The sequence below is a fragment of the Motacilla alba genome, chromosome 5 (genome assembly GCF_015832195.1).
Source record: "Motacilla alba alba isolate MOTALB_02 chromosome 5, Motacilla_alba_V1.0_pri, whole genome shotgun sequence".
Taxonomy (NCBI): domain Eukaryota; kingdom Metazoa; phylum Chordata; class Aves; order Passeriformes; family Motacillidae; genus Motacilla; species Motacilla alba.
In genome coordinates, this window is record NC_052020.1 from 19,337,989 (window position 1) to 19,361,229 (window position 23,241).

A 23,241-nucleotide genomic window follows, 5' to 3' on the forward strand; every position below is an offset into this window, starting at 1 on the left:
TGGAAAACCCTGGTAAAACACGCTTCATTTGAGGCAGACTGCCTCAGTCAAGATTGAGACTGTATCAACAATGCTCACTAACAACGTTAGGCTTTTAGATTGTATGTTATAACATTAAATACTGCCTAGCAAGAAATTAATTGTTCCTTCTAAGTGCTGCAAGGAAAGTGAACATCATCCAAATTTATACCTGGGAAACCCTGGCCTTTGAAGATAGTTGTTGAGTCAGGCTAAAAAATTTCTCCTTGACTCCTAAGTGCAGAAAATAGCACTTATGGTTTGATAGTTGTCTTACACGTCAAAATCCACTCAATAGCTTAATAGTAGGAGAGGTAAAATCTTAGTCCTGTAGAAACCATAGCAACAAAATGCAATTAAAAATATAAAATTATGTCACTTCTATTGCTTGTAATGTTAAAGTAATCTAGAATAATATCACGAGTGAATACCTTAATGGAAGATTAATTCTATAGAATTCCAGTTAGTTTAGAAATGAGGTGAATTGTGACACAAATTAGACATTCTGTTGTTGACCTTTTTAAATGCTGCCACCTTACTTCAGAACAAATGATTGATTTAAAACTTCATATTATCAAAACAAGCTTAAAATTATCATAGCTTATTTTACCCAGTAAAAAAATACCATACCTTGCTAGTAATTGCAACAAGCCTTTATCTCTCCTTGTTATTGGCAGCAGTTCAATATCTCTCTGCTTCACTTAGCTTTAAAGGGCAGATCAGTTAGCTGAGTTAGCAACTGTGCATTAATACAGTAAATATTCACACTTAAGGGAAGCTGGCTTAAAGCTGACAGTATGAGAAGCCCGATAGAAAATAGGTGTTTAAACATCCCATGTAACCAGTGCTGTTTGACATTTCCAGATGTACTGGAAGAGTCATTCTAGTGAAGGGGTTTTTTTGGGGTTTTTTGGTTTGGTTTTTTTGTTTGTTTGTTTGTTTTGGTTTTGTTTGCTTTTTTACCAATTTATCTGGCAAAACTCAGTGTCTTTTAAAGTGTGGATAAATGTGACTGCTTCTTAGGAGTAGGAAAAGCAGCCCACAGATTTGGCCAGTATGCAAATTCATTGTAACTGCTTTTGTTTGACAGCACTGGGCTGAAAGCTTGAAACGGGGGCAATGCTTTGCATTGTGGGACTTTGGCACCATTAACCATGATTGGCAAAGTGAAATTGCTGCCCTAAACCACAGCCTTAATGCATCATGTAGAGACAGCATGGGCACGGTGTACTGTAATCACTCTTTCTCCCTGAATTTAATCTCTAACTGTAAGGAGCTTAAGGCAACAATAGAGATGATCAGGCTTTCTCCAGGGATGGATGGATGCTGCCTAGTGCCCATGTTTTGGCAACAGGACTTTCCAGGACTGCTTATAAATTTCTTGCTGCAGGGCTTGGAGGATATCTTGGTAGTAATAGGTAATATTTGAATAAAGTTATGAATAAACCAATTATGTTACAGAATATCTGGAGATCTTGAGTGTGCTATTGTTTAAATACAAGAGAAAATTAAAACAGGACTAATTAAATGTGTGGGTGAGGCTTCATAGGCAAGGATATAATTGTCTCATCCCAATCCAGCTTGGAGCACTGAAGTGCTGCAAAGTTGTATTTTCAAGGTGCCAGTTGTCTGTAACCCCACAGAGGCTGAGGAGAACCGGATTGACTCAGTTACTTTGAAGCTGAGGCCAAGCATAACTACTGATTATTTCAATAATTTTTTTGGCAAATTATATCAACATCTGTTATTTTCCATAATCTGTGCCACTCCATTTATATTTTCCTTACATCCAGAAAAATCCTTACATTCCTTACATCCTTACATCCAGAAAAATCATGTTGAGAAAGAGGATTCAGAGTTAAATGAGGTGGATTTTTTAAAGTATGGGGCTCCCCCCCAGCTGGTGAATCCTTTTCTTGTTTTTCTTCTCCAGTCTCTGCAATCCATTTAACACTGCCTTGAGATGATTTCACACTAGGGAGCTCTTTGGGACTAACAGCCTGAAGCATGAGAATTAGAGGAGACTGCAAAATTTAGCTTTTAAGCTTTTTTTGTTATCACTCTCTTCTCAACTCCCCATCAACAGCATTTTTGTGAAATGTGGTGTCTGAAAGTGGTAAAACCTGTGTCAGTGTATATATAGCTGTCAGTGTATATATAGCTGGGCATCATTTGGCTACAGTAAAGTTATAGACAAAACTTTGAACTTCTTCACTCTTGAAAGTTAAAAGCAGACTTGTGCCAGTAGATGATTTTTTTTATACTCAGAATTGATGTCTATGGTACACAATAAGCAAAAAACTCCAACTCAGCAGTGTTGACAGATTTAGTAATCACTTTCTGGGATGTGGTAGGGAGGGACTAAAGAGTGTTATTCACTTTCCAAATATGCTGTTATTAAAGTATGCTGGACTTCAGTAAAATTGTCAGCCATATCATCCAGGGAGTTGATTCTTCATGGTATGAGAGGTGCATTTCAAAATGTCTTCTCAGTTTTTTTGGTATCACTGCCTGTTCAGTTATCTCTATATATGGTGCCGTTGGCAGTATCCAAGGCTTTCCTGTTGCTAATTAATCACCTCCACAGAGAACATAATTAGCAGCTTAATTAGGATCATCATCCAGCAGTGCTGTAGCAGCAGCTTAAACAAGCTGTGAGGTACTGGCTAGAACTTACAATGGCCTGGAGTTCCTTTGGGTGCTCCCACTGAGAAGGACAACTGTCAAAACTCTCTAATTTTTTCTCTCTGAAGGGGTTTCTTTATTAAACATTATCAGGGAAAGCAGCGTTTACCAATTAGACTTTCATATGCTGTCACACAGCCAGGATAGAGAGAGACAAAGCTCTTTTCTGGCATGTCTACTGGCAAACAAAGGTTGATTACATTCTTACAGGGTGATTGAAGGGAATTTGAAACATTGTTTGCATTACTAACAAGTCTTAAAAAGTGGAATTGACATTCTGAGTATGACAAGCACTTCTTGCTAAAAGCAAAAATAAATTTCCTTCTGTTGTCCTAATTCTTAAGAGTTATCTTTCTGAGCCATTGCCAGGCTGTTGTATAACAGTGCTTCCTCCTCATCTTCTCTCTGCAGATTGGTCTGTTGAGGGGGAGAAGCTCTTAGTGCAGAAATAATCAGTGTTTATATCAGTAGGTGATAAAAACCTCCTGATGTCCAGACTTCCCTTACTTTAGTAAGGGTAAAGATCTAGATTGCAAGTTTGAAACGATAGTGGAAGATGCCATTGTCTTTAAATGAGCATCCACATCTTCCTTCTGTCCTACAAATATTTTTGACGCAAATTATGAAAAAAGCAGCTGCAGAGCATGTGTAGACATAGCCTAGACACCTGTGGACTGTGCTGTCCTTTTCAGAAAGTTTTCTCATATAACCGGTGCAGAATCAGAACTGATGCTGTGCTGAGAACAAGGACTGAAAGCACTTATATGGGCTGGAGATATCTCCAGCCTATATTCCTCTCCAAGAGAAGAGGGATGAAAACAAACCCACTTATCATGAAACAAGAGACAAAAATCCAGAAATTAAATACCCAAGGGAATTGCTTCAGCTCTTTTTAAAAGAACATTCTACTTTGCAATTCGAAGCCCTGCTGGCTTTTAAATAGTGCACTATTCCCAGAAGAAAACTAAATGAAGAGTTTGATCATGGATTTTTTACAGAGACTTACCTAGGAAATCTTTATTTTCAAATGCAGGTTCACAGGGGAATGAGAGGTCTGTAACTCCACTACTGTGGTAAAATTGTGCAGGTAGAGATAAGTAGACACTTCATCCGTTTCACCCTTGATTTATGTACTCTCTTGTTGCTTCCATTAAGTAAAATTTAAGCAGTGCTTTGAAAATTTATTCTGAGATTACAAGATAAATGTAAATGTAGTATAAAACTGTAAAGAAACTTGTGTATCAGCTGAAAAAATAGTAGGTAGATTTACATAATCCTTTGACTAAATTGCAAGACATATGGTCCCTTTAAGTTCTTTCATAAAAACATTACTGAGACATGATGGACACATCTGTGCTGTGGCAGAGCTGAGATTGATTCATGTTAGAAGATATTTCTAAACCTAAGGCATATCCTTCTGATCTGTCACAGAATGCAAACCCACTGGTCCTGGTATGAATGTTTTGCTGAAGTTTGTAAAAGAAAAGTGATTCAGAAAAGCTGTTCATTTGTGAACTGTGGAACAAATCCTGCCTGTATGGAAAGGTTACATCTCACTCCATCCCAGATAGGGAGATAGGGGGAAGTCCTCTCAAGTACCTCTTTTTGGAAAGCTCCGGGAGAAACAAACATCCATGAAATACCCTTAGACAAGAGAGTCATCTGGCACTGCAGTGGAGAATATTAGTAGTTCTACCAGGTATTTTTACTTAATGTTCTGTGAGAGTCATACTAATATGCTTTGCGATGATTCTTTATGCCCAATGTACAGGTGGTGAAGCTCTAGCTAAAGAGAAGTGAATGAGCCTGCTCATCTCATCAGTGGCAGACAAGGTGTTTTATAACTCTTACTGCAGATGTCTCTGCTGAGGACCTTCCATCTTTGTTCTGAAAGAAATAAATGTAATACGCTGTCTGAGTTTAAGAGCATCTGCATCCAGATTTTAATTCAGCACCCTTAAGAAAGAAGAGCTACCTGTCTGTTTTCAGACAAGTTTGATTTTTCCTTAGTTCAGTATCACTACCTAGATTTTAGCTCAGGACTGCGTGGCTCTGTTTTAATGATAGCTTATGCAACAATAACTACACATGCTTTGGCTAACAAGCTAATGCCCATGTCTGAGCACTACAGGATTTTAGCAGGATTTTGCTAATTTATGCATCGATTGGAAGGTTAATGTTGACTCTTTTTTATTCAGCAGGGTCATTAGTTCTTCCAGGAGAGGTGGAAGAGACAGTGACTTGCTGTAAACCCTTCTTTGATAGGCCTGTTCAACCGAAGTTCAGAGCCTGGTCAGTTCCCCAGCCATCAGACAGCAAAGCCCAAGAGGTATGAGGTCAGATGTATAAATTCAAGCTTTGGGGGTTTGGAGTATTTTTATTTTTACTGTTGGATTCTACTGTTATTTCCACAAGAACAGAGGGATATAGATGTAGTATGTGAAACTGCTGTGAGTTAATAAATCATATTATTAATTTTTAAATGAATAATGAATTCTTAAATATGTTAAGAATTGAAATAAACACTCTATTTTATCTTGCACACTGCTGCTATATAATCTTACATTTTCAAAATGTGCACTTCAATACTTCAAGTGGTATGTGGGCTTTTTAATATTTAATTTGTGTAACTCACAGAATATTCAAGTAAGCCTTTGCCCTTTAAGCCTTTTAGCTACCCTTGCTTATGTAGAATGATGGACCATTTAATTTTACAGTGATCTCATGATCTTATGGCATACTCATTGGCTTAATATAGGAGCCATGTTTTTGCAGCAGGGAGGAAGTGAATGATCCCTTTAACATGACACTTAAAATTTTTTTGAATATGTTGTGGTTAGAATTAAGATCTGGTCCCTTGGAAATGAGTTGTAGCAAGATGCTCCTGAGAAACTGCATTGTCAGGATCTGGTGTGGAGAAGTTTGCTTTATGGTCTCTGAGCCTTTTAATCAGGCACAGTCAGTGCAGACTTTAATTTAGAATTGCTGTCTTCCTTCAGAAATTCAGTTCTTCTCAAACTGCAACAGAAGGTGTGGATTGCTCACAGGCTTATTTTAAGTCATTAAGCTTCCTATCCAAGTAGTCAGCATGAGCATTAACTTTGGGGGTGTTTCTATTGCAGAGAATTCCTCACTGCTCTTTTCCCTTGCCTGATCATTGCAATAGAAACTGAAGTTAGCTCCCAGCTAAAGTGGGCCAGTTTTGATAGTTTCATATGCCTATTGATGTTCCCATGAGGCTTAAATCAAGTTTATAAATGATGCGTGACCAGTGAAGGTTTGGTGTTACAGCCCTGCATATGGTGCCTCCTTTACTGGGCTCAGTTGTGTTTAGTTCCTTGCAATAAACTCTTTACTATAAGGAACAAGTCTGCTTTGGGAAAATGTAGATGTTCTAAAATGACCTTTCAAGCTTTAATACTTACTATTCTGTGAATAAAATGCTCACTCTTTTCCCTAAGGATTGACGTAATTCAAGGTTTTGTGTTTATATATATCCATTGGACACAAAACAACACCCAAAAAACTAGAATGAGGCTGTATAGCTTTCTCATTTCATAACTTCTGTAGAGAAGAAGGAGGGTTGTAGCAGCCTGCAGTGTTCATAAAGGACTGCATATGATTCTTTAAACTATAGTTCATGAAAAATAGATAAAGATCTGACTGCATGCAAAATTCATTTCCATTTGAGGGAAATTCGGGTTATGAAAGAAACTGAGTATTATTACATTGGCTATGAGTTGCTGCATTTTTCAAGAAGAAAGACAATTTCCACAACCATTTGGTTGGTGCCAGGCTGCTTAAAATGAAGGCAGCCTTTTCCCTAAATTATAAAAATATTTTTGCCTTCATTTAGATAATATAACTGTGGCCTGATTTTTAGAACCGTCAAGACTGAACAGGTCCATTTTGAAGTCCCTCAGTGCTTCAAATTGTCATTGCCTTGAAAATTAAGTCTTGCATTGCTTATGGCAGGACTAGTTTAGAAAGAGAAAAAGATTTTCCCTGGAGACATCTCTGCTTTAAAATGAGACTGTTCTCTGTCCATCAAAACAAATCTGTTAGGGAAGGGCAACATAATGTGGATGCCTAATTGGTTTTCTTAGAGAATAGAAGACCATTCTGTATGAAAAATAGAAGGATGAGAAATGTCTATGCTATGGAAACACTTGTGAGGCATTTTAGAGTAAATTGTGTATCTCTCAACATATTGGTAGGGAAAGTTTTAAAAAATAAGCTCTGCTAAGACCCAATTTATAACTTGGATAATTGTTAAAGAACAACTTGTCTCCCTGAAAATGTTTTTCTGTCAAAAGGTGTTAGGAAGTGGCTTAGTGAATGACACAGCAAATTATTTGTATTGTCCACCAGTGTTGCTTCATCTTTCTTTCCTCCCTTTAGATATAAATGTATTTCAGGATTTCAATATCGACACTGGGGCATACATGACCTCCCACAGGCCACTGCAAATTGAACCAGCATTTATTTTTTCTTTGAAGTACATTATCACGGAACATTTCCCTCCCCTACCCAGAAATTTATTTTCTCCTTTATTTCTACTTAATATATTTTTCCATATAAGATACCATAGTATTTTTATGTCTTCATTCCTGCTTCCTTGTGTCTTCATTCGTTCTTATTTCCTTCTCTGCATACACGAGTGCAGCTGCGTAGTTTTCATCCACTTGCTACAACCATGCATTCAAATTGGCATTCATCTCACCTGACTTCAGCTTTAAATGTAGTTTTAGTCGTCCAGTCACCAAGAGGCAGAAATAAGCAACTCCAGAAAGTGATTAATCCCACTTGCTGTAGGAATTTCTTGTAAAATGTAATATATCTCCATCCACAAGCTTAGGCTGGGCTGTTTTTGGCTAATTGACTACCTTAGTCTAGAAACCTAATTTTTGTAAGGCTGGGATTAAGAAAGAAGAAATCTGCCCTTCTATTCTCCTTTACTGGTCTGTAGTTTGAGCATTCAAAAAAGTACTTAGCATGTCTGTCATTTTAATCTGTGGCATGGCAGCATTTATCCCCTAAAATATGACTTCCACTGAGTTCCTTTGGTTAAAGTTTTACTGCTAGGCTTCAGCTGAGGCTTGTTTCTGCTATGTGCTATGCATAAATGCAACAAGAACACGGAAGAACTTAGACAGGATTGACTAAGTCAAAGAAGATGGAAGAGTTATATCTTCTCAGAGGCCAGTAAAGACACAGAGATTGAATGACTTGTCCAGAATGATGAAGCAGAAGTAGAAAATTGGCCAAGATTTATTGACTTCTAGTCCAATGCCCCAAGTCCAAACAAGCTTTTTTTCTCTCAGGTACTCCAGTATATACTAAGCTTATATGAGATCATAGCATATATGCCTTCCCCCACTTTTTTTTTTTTTTTTTGGTTAGTGAACTAGTAAGTTTTCCCTTGAGCATGCAATGAAATCAATGAAATCACTGGTGAGTGTACATGCAAGCTTTACATAATTTGAACAAGTGAATCATAGAGTGCCATAATTACACAGAAATACAAGTTTTAGAAGGACAGAGACAAGCTGTTCAGCTAAGTGTAACTCCTCACAGATTAATAAAATAAATGAGTTGCCCGTTATTAATAGACTTCTGTAAATGTCAACTTCAAGGTGTTTTATTTACAATATTACTTGGTAATACAACCTCTAGCAAAATATTTCAGTTGTTAATATGAATATTACATTCTTTCCTTCCTTTAATTTGGACATGGCAGGAACTGTAAATGAAAGTGATTTTTTTTTTCAGAGAGTAAATCACAGAAGCAATCTTAAGCAATCTGGCAGTTTTCTAATAGAGCAGGATTCTATTCCCAGAGAGCTCTCGAAAAGATTTCAATTAGATGTTAAATTAGACACCTGAAATTCACATATTTCTCTCAGTTCCTTAGGCAAAAATAACAAGATAATAACTTGATCAGCTCAGAGAATTCAGTGTTCTATCATAAAATGTCTTCCTTTTGACACAGAACAAAATTGCAGTTTGCAGTATATAAGTTTTAGATTGCTTGTCTTCATGGAAGTTTGAAGTCAATGGCTTCTTCGAAGAAGAAGAAAAAAAAGGAATCCCTAATGCTTTGAGTATTCATTTGAGAGATGAAGCACACTGATAAATATGCAGTGTGAATAAACTTTTCAAATGTGCAATGAGTGGGTAACAGAGAAGTCGTTAACAGAGTGAAGTTGGGTATGTTTTATTTTGGCATCTTATTTCAGTTAGCATTGTGGGGTCGAGTTTTGTAAACAAAAGTTTTTCCAGTATTTTGCTGTGTCTGCATAAAATGTTCCTGGAATGACATGAAGGCCAAGACAAGGTCAGAGTGGATGTGTCTATACTTTCTGTAACTATTGGCAGGGGAAAATAGATTTGCTTTTGTAAAATCCCTATAAAGGCTGACTATAGTTTGAACTCTTCTTAGCTCAGTTACCTTAGATGTGTGTCGTGGTTTAACCCTGGGCAGACACCAAGCCCCACAGCCACTCATTTGCTCTCCACCAACAGGACTGGGAGAGAATCACAAGGGTAAACTGAAAAACTCATGGGTTGAGATAAAGACAGTTTAATAGGGAAAGTAAAAGCCTCACACTCCAGAAAAGCAAACCAAGGAGTTAATTCCTTGCTTCCCACGGGCGGGCAGGTGCTCAGCCACCTCCAGGAGAGCAGGGCACCACTACACGTGACAGTCACTTGGGAAGACAAAGGACATCACTCCAAACCCTCCTTTTCTCCTTCTTCCTCCCACTTTATGCTCTGATGATTCCACATACATGTGGTGTGGAATACCCCTTTGGTCAGTTGGGGTCACCTGTCCTGTGTCTCCTCTCCAGCTGTCTCCTCTCCAGCTGTGCCTCCTCCCCTGCACCCCCAGCTCCCTCACCACTGTGGCTGTATGAGAAGCAGAAAAGGCCTTGGCTCTGTGTGAGCCCGGCTCAGCAATAACAAAAACATCTCTGTATTATCAACTCTGAGATCAGCACAATTCCAAAACACAGCCCCATACCAACCACCATGAAGGAAATTAACTCTACTCCAGACAAAACCAGCGCATCTTGTAAAAAATACTGTTACAACCAAAAAAACTGAAAAATATTCATGCCTTGCATTGTATTTTAGAAGAGTGGTTTGGATTTCTGCAAATGAAAGACAGGTGGTAGAACTCTGGTAGCTGCTACCATTTGTTACACAGTTGCTAGTAATCTTACTGACAAGGAATTCTACAAGGCTCTGCCTGTGGAAAAGACGGAAATGGACATGAATATGCTGAGGAGGTCAAGGAGTCGGCTTTATCTCTAATGGGAATGAGATTTTGTGTGCAGACTTTAACTCCTGTTAACATCTTTCAAGTGGGCTATTTATAAAAGTTAATGATGGTTTACCTGAAGTAGTCTATGAACACAAGCAAGATAATCTTTGTGTGCAGAATGAATAGTTTTTTCTACAGCAACTCTGTCTATAAAGTTTTTCCCATTTGTAAATGCCCATGGTCTACTCATCTGCATCCAGGATTATTTGGCAGCTCCATCTTGTTAGACAGATCCCTAGAAAACTGAGCAATATAGATGATTAATAGAATTATATAGCTCCAGAAAAAAACTATTTCCTGATTATTCATGCAAATTACAGTTTCTTAATAAAGGATGTAGATATTACCCAGATGCTCTCTGCCATGTCTATCAAGTACTTGGCCGCCAGAGAGGAATCCAGCTACCAATTCTCTGACTTACTAAATGGCATTAACTGTGTCAGTGCTTCTTCTTACCAAAATGTCACATCAAATTGTGCAGGATTGTGCCTTCTAAACTGAGCAGTGATCATAGGATGCTGAGTGTTCTTCCTGCTTTTCAGCAAGTACATGTATTCTTAATTTCATATACATCAGTAGTCATGGGATTTATTAAGGACTTGTCAAAAGCTTGAAAAAATAAGCATGTGTTCAAACATTTTGCTGATTTGGTGCTGAAGTACTTAAATCTTTGAAACACATTTCTAGACAATTTATATTAACTTCTCAAGGGATAGGGAGTATTCCTACTCAGTTTTAATATTGAAGATGTGTCTCCTGTGTTGCCCTGGAATTCATTTTATGTAACTGCTTAGCATAAACCTTTCTTGTCATGGCCCCCTGCAGTTTCTTATCAGCATGGAGCCTGTCATAGTTATTTGTTTTCATTGTTTTATTTTATAGGCAGAGTGTTTATTTTAAGATATTTCAACCAAAAGCAATGCAGAAATACAATGCAGTATGTCAACAAAGCACATATTGGCAAATGCAGCAAGATTCTTATGTTCATCATGCAAGAAATGCAAACTATCCAATTCCATGTCTCTGAGATGGTGGAAAAATTATTGTAGTCTGAAAATTGATTATGTGTCATTTTGCTCATTGCAGGTCTTTCCTTCATTGAAACTGTGTTCTGGGAAGCATGTTAAATTAGTGTCAGATGCATGTATGCTGCAGCTTTATGTAATACTAACCCAAATTTTGACAATATGGAATTTGTCTTTGAAATTTAACATAGCTGCATATAACGTGTCCATATCCCCATAGCCTTGCTGCTGCAAGTGGCAGGAATATAATAGATATGTGCAAGGGAGGTTTTTAGATTCCTTGCCTTGAGCAAAATTAGTTAATGATATTCATTCAGATACAGTGCAGTACAAATGGGGCACATTAAATGGCTTAAATTAGGTCAAATCGAATAATTGAATTTATTCTTTTACTTAAAAAGAGCTTAATCAGCTGTGAGTGTTAGAGTCAGAAAAAATAGTTTAATTAAATATTAATTAGAAGTTTATATTTTGAGCTTCCTTATTATCACTTGCAGCAATATTATTTATGTATCTGTTTTTCCTCATTACAGCTACTGGGCGATGATGTTCAACCATTCTCACTTGATGAAGAATTTGATTATGACAATGTGGCACTGACCCCTAAGTTCTCTGAAGCTGAGCTGAAGGCCATTAGAGAGTTGTCTGAAGAGAAAATGGGTACAGATGTCAAGTCTTCATGAGCTGAGGACTGAGTCAAAGGTGTTCTGTGCAGGGCTGTTGGAATGACCTTTTTATGGGATGAATGTAGTCCCTCGTTGTACCCTTATTTAGTGTTCTTAGCTGCGTGGTCAGTAAATGGCATCCCTGAGACATGTCATTTTTTCTGTCAAGGTGCCTTGGATCCTGTACTAGCTCAGGGCAGGTGTGCTGGAGTGACTTCTCCATAGGAGCAAAACAAGCTGGTGGATTTCAGAATAGCATTGTGGCTACTCTTGTTTGTATCTGGTACTGATTTGGTTCCTGAGTAGTACAAGCTGGTCCTAAAGCTGTCCTTTACCTCGTTCTTTAAGTAATGCAATTAAGAGCTTTTTAACAGCTGACAAATCAGTCTATGTACTCTTTAAATGTATAGAGATACATGAGTGAATAAATCTGGGAATATGTTTTTTTCTCTGTCTTTTGAGTTACTTCAGTTCTGCAAAAAAATAAATATTCCTGTTTCCAACAAACTTTTTGTGTTGATCAAAATTGACATGGTACAACTCCTAAAATTAAAACAGTAACTGCTAAAACCTCATCCCCACCTTCCACACAGAGGAAAAAATAGCAATCTCATCCATTAAAGGAATTGGCATTGAAAGGCTGTAGGATTTTAGATTTTTTCACAGGAGATGATTCCAAATAACAGCTTATAGCTTACACTCTGCATCACTGAAATACAGCAAGCTGGAGTTGAGTAAAGGTCAGCTACATGGGTGGGAGAGAAGAGTGTGCACCTCTGACACAAGGCAGTGTGTACTCCTTCTCTGAAGAGTTTAACATCACAATGCTTCATTGTATTTTTGGTTGTTTTCTGGTATAACTGCATTCACTAAAGTTTGCTGACCAACATTTTGTCCTTGACCTCTCTCTATTATTTCTGAAGTGGGTGATTAGCATGATAAATCTGGGAAGAGTGCCTGAGCAGAATGACAGGGCACCAAAGCATAGGTTTGTGTAAAGGCTGTGGATGAATTTTCTGTGGCCGGTTGGCTGCTTCATTGTCAGTAATTTATAAAAGCAAAGAAAGGTCTTCTGATGTTCCAAAGGAGATTTTCTGGAATAGTGATTTTGTAAACTATAATCATGCTCCACTGAAATCTGAGTAGCATTGGTTTTGAGGAATGGTATTTACCTTGCTTAGGGGATATAATTTAAGAGTGAGATTCCAAAAAAAAAAAACCCCAAAAAACCCAAAAGCAAACCACTAGAAAAGAGAGTTCTCACAGAAGATATTTAGGGAGACTGATACAAAATTACATTATAAGTATGTGCTGTAGAAAAACTGGTTTGTACAGGACCTTGCTGGTAGAAGCTAATGATAATTTTTTTAACACCCACACTCAAAAAAAAAAGCCTGTGCTGTAATTAAAATGTTTTTTAAAATGTAATTGGCTGTGTAGTAGATTCTGCTGGGTTTTCTGAAACTTTTTTTAAGTGTGAATTGATTTTAATTCAATTAAGTGTTTTGTTGGACCCAAGGTATTTTAAATTAAATGGTTTAGGTCCAACTGGAGTTTTCCACTGAAGCCTTAAAGTTGAAAATTTCTGAACAGATCTAATTATTAATTAATCTTTTTCTGAAGGATACAGATAATGTGCATAAATCAGAAGAATAAGAAGTAAGTTCCGGAAGAGCTCCATAACAAATCTGGGAGAAAGAAATGGAGAAGTGCTGTATAGTGATAACAAGGTCAGCCTTTGAAAGCCTCAACAGAAAAATTAGGGAGACAACCTCATTAACGTATGTATGTATAGCAAAGATAAAGTAAGGAGCCTTCTGTGTGAGAGACCTCTCTGAACAGGGTTTGCTATCCTGCAGACAAAGAATCAGCCATAAAGGTGAGCATTTGTGGCTTTGTGGAATGGTGGATTAGGTGCTTCTTGTGTGTGGTTTTTTAGAAAGGCATGAGTCACAGAAACTAGAGATCAGTCCTGTGGGAACCCTATTGCCTGTAGAGTTGATGAGAAAACTTGTCGAGGGGTTTATAATATTCTTCAGGCCACATCAGCTCTGGAATCTCTTAAGTGCCTTTTCTATTCATTTCATTATCAATTTTTCACTGTACATTAGGGATACATCCAGCCATTCAGTTCCTTCTCTCATAACCAGATGATTCTTACCAAATGTTCAGGGTGCCTACTATGCTCCATAAGTGTCATTCAGTATAGTCATTATATGGTTTCCTTTGATATAAAGAAACACTTTTCTGCAGAATACCAAACAAAATTGGAGCTCTTTAGTGACATTCATCTTACACAGAGAAATGGGAATAATTCGCTTACATTTACACCACTCATGAGTTAGATTTTTACTCTTTGTTAACAGGCATGAATATCACAGTGAAGATCAGGCAATATAGGCTGCATTTTCTGTACATGACATTTTATTGGCCTGCCCCTGTGGTTGTTTTTGGCTTGTATCTTTCATTTGATTACCTTTCACAGAGGAGGCATATTTTCCTCTTAGCCATTACCAGGTTGTCATTTTTAAGAACATACTTTATGTGCATGTTAAATTTTATACTTGCTCATGGAGTTAGTTACCTGGAATTGTTTTAGTGTTTGTGAGGTGGTTTGAAGTCTGAATAATATATATCTTTTCCTCTTGTAGCTTGTATTCTGTTTAATATTTAATATTTTCAGCAGGGGTTGGCAAGGGACATTAATCTTTTCTATTCATGGCCTTTTCTAAACATTTTCCTGTTTTCCCAAAGAATTAAAAGTAAAACTCTCACATGGAGCAGGAAGTTTGGAGTGCTACTTGGGATTGATTTAGGGGCTGCTGCAGGAGGGAACGGCTTTCTCTCTACCACACTGACAAAGATTTTGAACTGCAAAATCTCTGACATTGAGTGAACCCATGGGAAGTGAAGGCTGTGTGATGCATCTCCCCAGTCCCTTTGTATTAATGATTTCATTGATGTCTAAAGTGCTGCAGAGATGTGCATCCTTATCAGTCAGTGAGCTTATCTGTGTTGAACTTGAGACAGCCTTTGGTGTTGCCAGATGGATACTGAGTGTTTCTCTCCATAGTCTTGATGGATCCTCAGCTATGGGGAGAGACTATTTGTTTTAGGAACTCTTTCAGTTTTATGAGGAGTAAAATAGTTCTTCCACTGGGGATGGAAACTGGAGGGTTGTTTCCTTGGCTGTCTGAGGGGAAAGCTTGGATATTGCTAATGTTCAGGGTTAATGTTGGCTTCTCATGACTGTAAAGGGAGCAGTAATTATTTGTTGAGATAATGGTTGTGGAAGAATGAGATAAAGACTGAAGAAATGAAAAGGTATGCAGGCAAATCTGAGTCAGACAGTTATGGGTATATTTCTGTTAATGCCCAGAGGTATCCTAGTATACATTTGTATACACACAATGCCACTGAAGGAAAATAATTTTAGCATGGAGAATACCCACCAGATAATTCAGAACCGTACGAAGAAGATGGCATGGAAACAAATCCTTGCTGTTATGGAAAAGACTGATCCTTTGGCCTTCATTTTCTGCTGCTATAAACTGGCATAACTCCACTGAGGCCATTTGTATTCATATAGAGCAGACAGGAGTCTGGTATTTACAGTCTTAGCTAAAAGAATATGGAGCAAAATCAATTCCTGATTTAACTTCACTGAATATATAGTTATGTATATGACCCATTATCATTATGGGAAAAGATTTAAATGAAGAGCCAATGCAAATGAAATGTAAAAAATGTATCTTGTAACTGTTCAAATACTACACAGGTTCTTTTGAAGTTTGTGTGGTTGTGTGTGCTTAGAACATTGCTTTTTGCTTTAACAAAAATATCACATATATTTTCAAGTCCTATGCAAATCATGAAATTTGTTTACATACCTAACTGCTAAAAGTTCTGATCTTCATTAATGTGTTTTTTCCCCCCTCTGCTTATTGACAAGGATTGGAAGTGGACTTTGCTTTATCTTGGAATTGTTTTTAAAATATCTGATGTCCTTTGTGGAAACATACACTTTCTTGTAAAGGTAGACTCTCAGTTAGTGATGCTACTCTAAATGCAGAAGTAAAAATAGGACCAAATTCCTGGTTGCTCAGCAACTTCATTTACATCATAGTGTGGGTAAACACACATTTGGTGTAAAAGTGTCTGCTTGGATGGCAGGCTGATTTATATCCTGTTGTCCTCTACCTTGAATTTTCCTTGGGAGTCTCAGTAGTAGCTCGGTCCCAGCAGGGTCTCAGTGTTCACAGCCCTGCAAGGAGACTGTGAGACAATTCAGTCACACCGAGCTGAAGCAGCAGCTTTGTGCTGGGGCTCCATGCACTCTCCGGTACACTTTAGCCAGGTGCGGCTATTCTCCTCTAATCGGCGGAGATTTGTGTCACTGCAGCAGTGGATGTGCTGCTCCTGAGAACATGGCTTAGTGCAGAGATTCCTGGGCTCCGTTCCCTTCCTGGGCCGTGCTGAGCAGGCGGCTCGCTGCCCTCCTTCCCAGGCTGCAGCTCAGCCCCTGCATTTCCAGATGCCCGAGTGGGGCTCAGCCCCTGCTTGGGGTTCTGCTGGCCTCAGGAAGCGGCTCCTTGCCCGCAGAGCCAAGCGCTGCTGCCAGCCCAGGGCATTCCCACCGTGCAGCGCTTTCTTGTGGCAGCTGTCAGTTAGCACAGCTGGGCCCGAGGGCCACGTCTGGCCCGGGCTCCTCTCGCTGGGAGCCGGCTGCCTTTGCCCATCCCGAGCACACGCAGCTCTCCCAGGTGCTGAATGTCAGCGCATCCCTTGGGAAAACAAGGCAGGCAGTTTTCTCTACCATGGTGTTAAGTTGTAGAACATCTCAAAAGACGGGGAGTTTGGTAAGTTTGTGATTGCTGGCTGTTGGAGGTGGCGCCTTGTGTTTTGCTGGCAAGATGCTGTAAGCCAAGTTGCAGGTGTATGGGCTGTGAAATACCGCAGATTAGACTGAAAATGGTTTTAGTGCTTGTCTGTGACAAGTTTCTAAGAAGTACAGCAAATGCTAAAAGGTACTGTCACTTTTATAGACAAGCTGCTTTATTTGCAGTTGCAGTGCCCCACAGTTAAAATGGAAATCAATTTTAATGCCTTATGAAAATGCAGAAATATTTGTCTCATTTACAGCACTTCCAACAAGGACAGATAATAAAATTCCCCTGATTTATGATCTATAATTTTATGTAGTCTGTGGTATCTTGTTCAGTACATCTCTCCACATAAACATTCCAAAAGAATGAGGAAAGATAGATCTGAACAACATTCCTGAATCTAACTTCACACTGAATTTCAGATTGTAGAAACTCTCTTTATTCAAAGCTCTCTTTGATCTGAATATTCCCAAACTTTGGGGAAGTAGATGCTTAACTTTAAAAATCACTAATCAAACATTTCTCTAGCTACCACATAGTACTGATCTGGACTAAAAAACCCAAAGCAGTAAGGGACCTGCCTATATGAAAAGAACCAATGAAATGTGAAAATTGCATAATGCACTCTGTATTAAGATACTGGATAAAAGGACTCTAAAGATAGTAGAATTAAATGAAAAATGTTATTTTTCTGGAGAGTAAATAAACCATACTAAAATATTCTGTTGACTTCATTCAATGCTTGAAAGCCTTTGAATGCCCAACTGAAAAATTAGTGTAATCATTTTGTAATTCATGTGGATATACAACAGTTATCTCTTGAGCCATTAAAATGAGATTAAAATTTGTGTGAGATTCTTCAGTATATTTTGTGGCAGTGCTGACACCATACATTAAGGCTTTAGCCTCATTCTATCATATGTTACAACTAAGTTTGTTCTTCTGTGGCTGTTGTGGTTGAGGATTCTAGTGGCAGTTTCTGGAGAGCAGGTGTGAACTTGTAACAAGTAAGCTCTGTTTTCTTGAATCCATCTGCTTTTATGTCCAGGTGTATAAAAACTTGAAAGGTGCAATATGATGTGCCTATTTCTTAGAAAGAAGCAAGTGTCATTTGTGATGTTGCTTATGCTCCTCAGAATAACTTAGCAAGAGGAAAAATTCTACTGATTACCTTGTCTTGATTCTGCCATTTAGATTTGCTGCAGATTGTACATTTGGTGTTTGAGAAAGAAATCCTGGAGTGCATTTTTCATCTTCTTTTCCTTATATTTCATTTTGTCTTTCCTATGTCAGTTTTGCTACTAGCTTTCCAGAAGTTGACACTACATTAATCCAATGAGCTACTTTCCTGCTGGATAAAATTTTAAAGTAAAAGAGATGGAAGGCTGGTGTGTGGGCCAGGAAGCATCAAAGCACAGTTAGCATTCCATGCTCAAGCGTAGCATTTGCAAAGCTGTCAAAACAATCAGGAAAATACAAATAATGGTCAGCCTACTTATTGAATGAAAATTTAATTCCAGATTGCCTTTGTTTAAATCAGCTGCTTACACTTCATCTCCTCTGCTCACCAAGGATTCTGTTAACTAACGTATTTCAAATTCCAGACTGCCAAAAATACTGACAGCTTTCATTAGATGAACAACATTTCCCACAACAAAATTGTGATCCGTTTAAGGCTCTTTGCTTCATGCTGTGACACATTGCCTGAATTCCACGGATTTATTCCCCATTCATGAACATTTGTGATGTAAACTGTACAAACCCCCAGTGGCCCGGTGGATACCCTTCTGCTGACAGTAGGAAGAAGAGATGTAGTGGGAAGAGGGGTTGGCTGAGCAGCCAAACATTGCTTGTGCTCCGAACGCGATGCTTGATAATTTTTCTTTTGATTCTTTTGCAATGTGTGTGTGAGGAGCTTGGTTGTCAAAAGCCAGCTGAATAACACCCCTCCCCACTGCACCCCCAAGCCCCCCTGTATGAAGGTGCTGGCATGCAAGCTAACTAAATTCAGCTGGCTACTGTTTCAAGGGTACATGCATTACAGGGCGTGTTTTACAAGGTGCTGATACCATTTCCCAATTGGCAGGATTGGGCTCTGCTCACAAGTGTGCAAATGAGTGTTTATCTGGCATTACTTGTAATCCCGTACTTCCCAAAATTTAATTTTTGAAATGTATATTCTTATGATACTTTTAACTCACTGCTTGAGAGTCAACAAATCAAGAACATCCTTCAAAGATGATACTAAAAAATCATGCCTTTGGGTGCTCTGAAGTGATGAAATTAAGAATGAAATAAAATTAAGTAATGTTAAATTTAGGAAAAACATCATGCTGAAATTCAGATTCACTAGAATCTGCAAGTACCATAAAGAGAAGTTGATGGAGCTGTTTTGCTAAGGTTAATTAAAAGAAATCTGGAAATAAATATTGGAAAATAGGCTACAGGGACACAGTGGTGCATCAGCCAGGAGCTGGATTTCATTAATATTTTTCCTCTAAGATTAAGGTACATGAGAATGAATGGTTGAGGTTTGAAGAATTTTGCATGTTAAGATTGTTTTGTCTTGAGTTCCAATTCCTGCAATGGAAAAAGGATGGTTCAGTTTAGTGAAGCAGGTTCAGTCTGATTGTTTTAGTTCCAGAGCATCTCTACCAACTCTTGATTTGTACACAGGCTGGCAGCCCATTTGTGAAGCATCACTGCCAACATTTGCAAAAATGAGCAATGATATATTATTTAAATATTCTTCTTTTTTTGAACAGTCTCACTGCATTAGAATTGCACAGTAAGATAGGAGAAATGGCTTTTTTTCTTTTTTTTATGTTCTTAAAAGGCAACTTAGATTGGAATTTAGAAGAGGAGTGTTGGATCAGAACCCCATCAGGGCTTTGTGAAAACCTGTGTCTATATGTAGATCTTTGGTTCATGACTGCATTTACATCCCATTTGATCTTACTTTGGAATAAGGGAAGGTTTTTTGTTTTGTTTTTTTTTTTTTTTTTTTTTTTTTTTTTTTGTTTTTTTTTTTTTTTTTGTTTTTTTTTGTTTTGTTTTTGTTTTTTTTTGTTTGTTTCCAGAATCCAGAATATCTGTCAGATCTATATTTGCAGGGCATTCTTCTTTTACTGTTTTCTCTCCTTGCCTTTATTTGCCTCAGCTGCTACCATACAGCAATCAGTATAATATAGGGTACAGAGAACAAGCCATGGCATTGCTACATTTTTCAATAGGAAAAGGATCTGTTCTCCATATTGAGAGCTGAAGAAGTTGCTGAAACCCTTTGGCTGACCATCTGTAAATTTGAATAGATGCGTATTATGGTAAGCTGTATTTTTGTGAAGCATTTGTTCTGCCCAAATCAGGGAGGTGCTGCTGATTGAAATAATTCAGAGCAAAACTCAGGTCAGTCAACTTCAAAATTGTCTTTTGGTCATTACAAATTCCTCTTGATACTCCCATTCCACTCTAGCTCTATCAGAATTAACACAGCAAACACATGGACACTCCCTGTCTCTTTCAGTTGGGCTCTTGTACAATGCTGCCAATTCTCTGGGACACTTCCAGGGAGCTGCAGCTTGCAAAGACACTCCCCAAAGGAGCATGGAGTTTTTATTTATTTTCTGTTCCAAAAATCCTCCATGTAATCCTGCCTCACCCTGCCCTCCCTGAAGGAATGACTAGGGGAGAATACCAACATCTAGATTGATTACTACTTGTTGGTGTAACGATGTTCCATTTTGCTTTTCTGTTCACCTTTCCCAACCTTTCCTTTCCAGATGGAATTTTTCCTCTGGTGCCAAGTACTGAGGAAACAAAAATGTGTGTTTCTTCAAACTACCTCGATATTATTAAGATTCAGAAAAATGTTTGCTGATATATTCAACAGGAGAGGAAACTGATTGCTACCTCACAGTAAAGTTTCTCTGTTATAAATGTTAATTGTTTTAAGCACTCTGGAGTTTTCTGTGACCTCTAGGCAATTTTTTTTTTAATGATTGTTGATGCGATCTCTCAGAAGAAGGGGAGAAAAGAAGTACTTTGCTGGCCTAGTTTCAGGTGAGCTCTAAAAGTTCAAGTGGACCAATTACACGTAAAAGAGCAACAACTTTTGTAAAGCTTCATTTGAATCCCAAAGGGGAAAAATTATAGAAAATCAATTAAATTTCCACATGAAAAAATAGCTCATATTGCAAAGCTTTCCTTGCATAGTTTTCTGAACATGTTTGGAAGCAAATTGCCTTGATTATACCTTTGACGGGAAGGAAAGTCTTTTAATTAATTTAATACATGCTATAGCAGTACTAAATTGTATCATGGAACAATTAAGTGGGTCTACACTGGTATTTTTTGCCCTGTTGAAAATGGATATTGCTCACTTAGTGAGTCATGCTCTTGCTGGGTTGACGCAATTATCCATTCATCATGGAGCATGTGACAAAGAAGTTATTAGGCCCTTTTATGTAGGAGAGAGGCTGAATGGAGTAAACAAAAAGCCCATTTCAGTGGAGAGTCAGTGAAAGTTCAGAGCCTGTACCCCCACTGGAGACTGAACTCAAACCCTCAAGTCCTAAGAGAGACTCTACTTTGGGAATATTCAGGCTTCAGATGTATTTTCTGTCCTGGACTGAAATGAGGAGGGTTAGCCATGTACTGACATGATCCTCAAAATCATGTGCAGCTAAGAACAATTGATAGCAAATTTGTAGTACTGCACTAGCTGCTTCTGAAACCAATTTTTGCTTCAAGCTGAAAAAGAAATTACATTTGTTGTGTTTGCTGAGAATAGGATTTTTAAATGAAAATTTTAATTTAAATGTTCTACATATGACATGGAGCAACACAGTTGATTTTTTTTTTCCAAATCATGCATGTTCTTATAATGATGTTATATTGTAGAAAGAAAATAACATTAGGGATGTTGATATGTCTGTTTGATATTGGACATGTTATTGCTGAACTAGTACAACTGGGTCACATCTCTTTCCCTGATGGATCTTTTCTACTGGAAATGTATTTGCCTGCATCCTGCTTTTCATGCATCCTGCTTTTCATGGTGGGCTAGGTCTTTTCTGGTGAGCTGTAGAATCAAATATCCAAGAGCTGAGTAATAAAAGAAAGACTCCATCACCAGAGAATGTCTTATGAATTAACTCATAACTGTCTAAACTCAGATTTTCACAGATTTTTCTAATGTCTTAAGGCCATAAACAATGAAAAATAAAAGGTGCACAAAAGAGGAACACTGCTGTCATTGCATGCTCTCTGATCTTTCTGTGTTCTTAGAGAAGGGCCAGCTGATAGGATTAGTTTATAAAAGGAAGCTAGTAACTGTGGTTATGGAAACACTTGAGATGGGATATGAAGATTTCTAGCAGCAGTGTGAAGGAGAATCTGTACTAGAAATTAATTTCAGAGGTGCAAAATTGTGGATGTGTGCTCTGTACCACAGGACTGGTAAGTTCTGATTTGGTATGTTCTTCATTATTTAGAGATTTAATTTAATTAGAAGTCTTAGATTTCATAACTAACATTTTGAATTGTGACAGAATTGGGCTGGAAAACAACAGTAAGCAAGGAGTGCTGTCAGATGCACTTTCTAGCCTTGTGTACCAATAAAAATATTTAGTGTTGACCAGAAAGGCAAAGCCAGGAACATGGCTGCATGACATGCCTGGCATTAGGCAGAGAGGTGCAATTTGGTCCAGTTAATCCAGTAAAGATTCACTTCCTTGAGGATACATTTCAAATATGCTTGGGGCTCACTGAGGGTGTCTATAGGGTGAAAGGGCCAGCTCAGTACCTGCCCCTTCCTGGTTCCAGCAGGTTTGCTGCCCATCCTCTGGACTAGCTGAGGACTGTGGCTTCAGTGACCTTGAACGTGGTGGTCAGGCTTAATTGACTGTGTGTGGTCAGTAAATGTATCCACACTGCTGATACAATCACATATTGGCTTTTTCCAACTGTGGCATGAATGGTTCAATGTAGCCCTCTACCTCCCCATCAACTGAGATTAAGAAATGAAAAAATCTTATTTCTTCTTTGTTATTTAAAGTTGTCTTTCCTACCATTGCAGACGCTATACATTTATGTGCTTCTCCAGTTCTCAGTAAAAAATACCAAAAAGAGCATGCCTTCACTCTACTGTAGCTTGATTGCACTAAGGCTCTATGTTTAATGTTAAGCCTTTTTCATCAAGAGGGAAAAAAACCACATTCTAGTCTGGTTGAAAGGCAAAGATTGTTTGTGAATTCCATTAGCGCTGAGATCAGCATCAGACTTACTCAAGACCTAGTCCCTCTGAAGAAGAACAAGGTTGTGTCAAAGGTGATTGAAAATGTCAGTGATCCTGAAAGTCAATCATGTATGGCTTATCATTCCCAGTGTAACTAGAATGTGATTTTCATTGGATTACTCCAGGAAAGATGCTGCTTGGCAGTTTCAGCAAAAATGTTAAAGAACTATGGTATTTTTAGAAAAAACCACTCCCTCCTGATCTATTTCAGTTCTTGAATTTTTCACTTAAGCCTGGGATCATTAATTCCTAATGCAATTCCTGTGCCCCACGAGAACAACAGACCAATAAGAGACTCCCAAGTGTGCTGCCTGCTGGCTGACTCTGTAAAGAGACTGGT

General features: G+C 38.2%; 1 protein-coding gene across 9 annotated transcripts in view; it reads left to right on the top strand.

Moving 5' to 3' along the window:
* Positions 1-23,241, top strand: part of LOC119701596 (intraflagellar transport associated protein) — an 80,440-nt gene that overhangs the window by 27,484 nt on the left and 29,715 nt on the right. For 5 of the 9 annotated variants that reach the window (XM_038138462.1, XM_038138463.1, XM_038138461.1 and 2 more), the window contains exons 7-8: positions 4,902-5,032; positions 11,589-12,222. In XM_038138462.1, the coding sequence (XP_037994390.1) occupies positions 4,902-5,032; positions 11,589-11,738 (281 nt within the window). In that variant the 3' untranslated portion in view covers positions 11,739-12,222. Of the gene's footprint in view, positions 1-4,901; positions 5,033-11,588; positions 12,608-23,241 lie in introns of those variants that run through there. The other 4 variants (XM_038138459.1, XM_038138456.1, XM_038138457.1 and 1 more) reach the window with 4 other exon arrangements.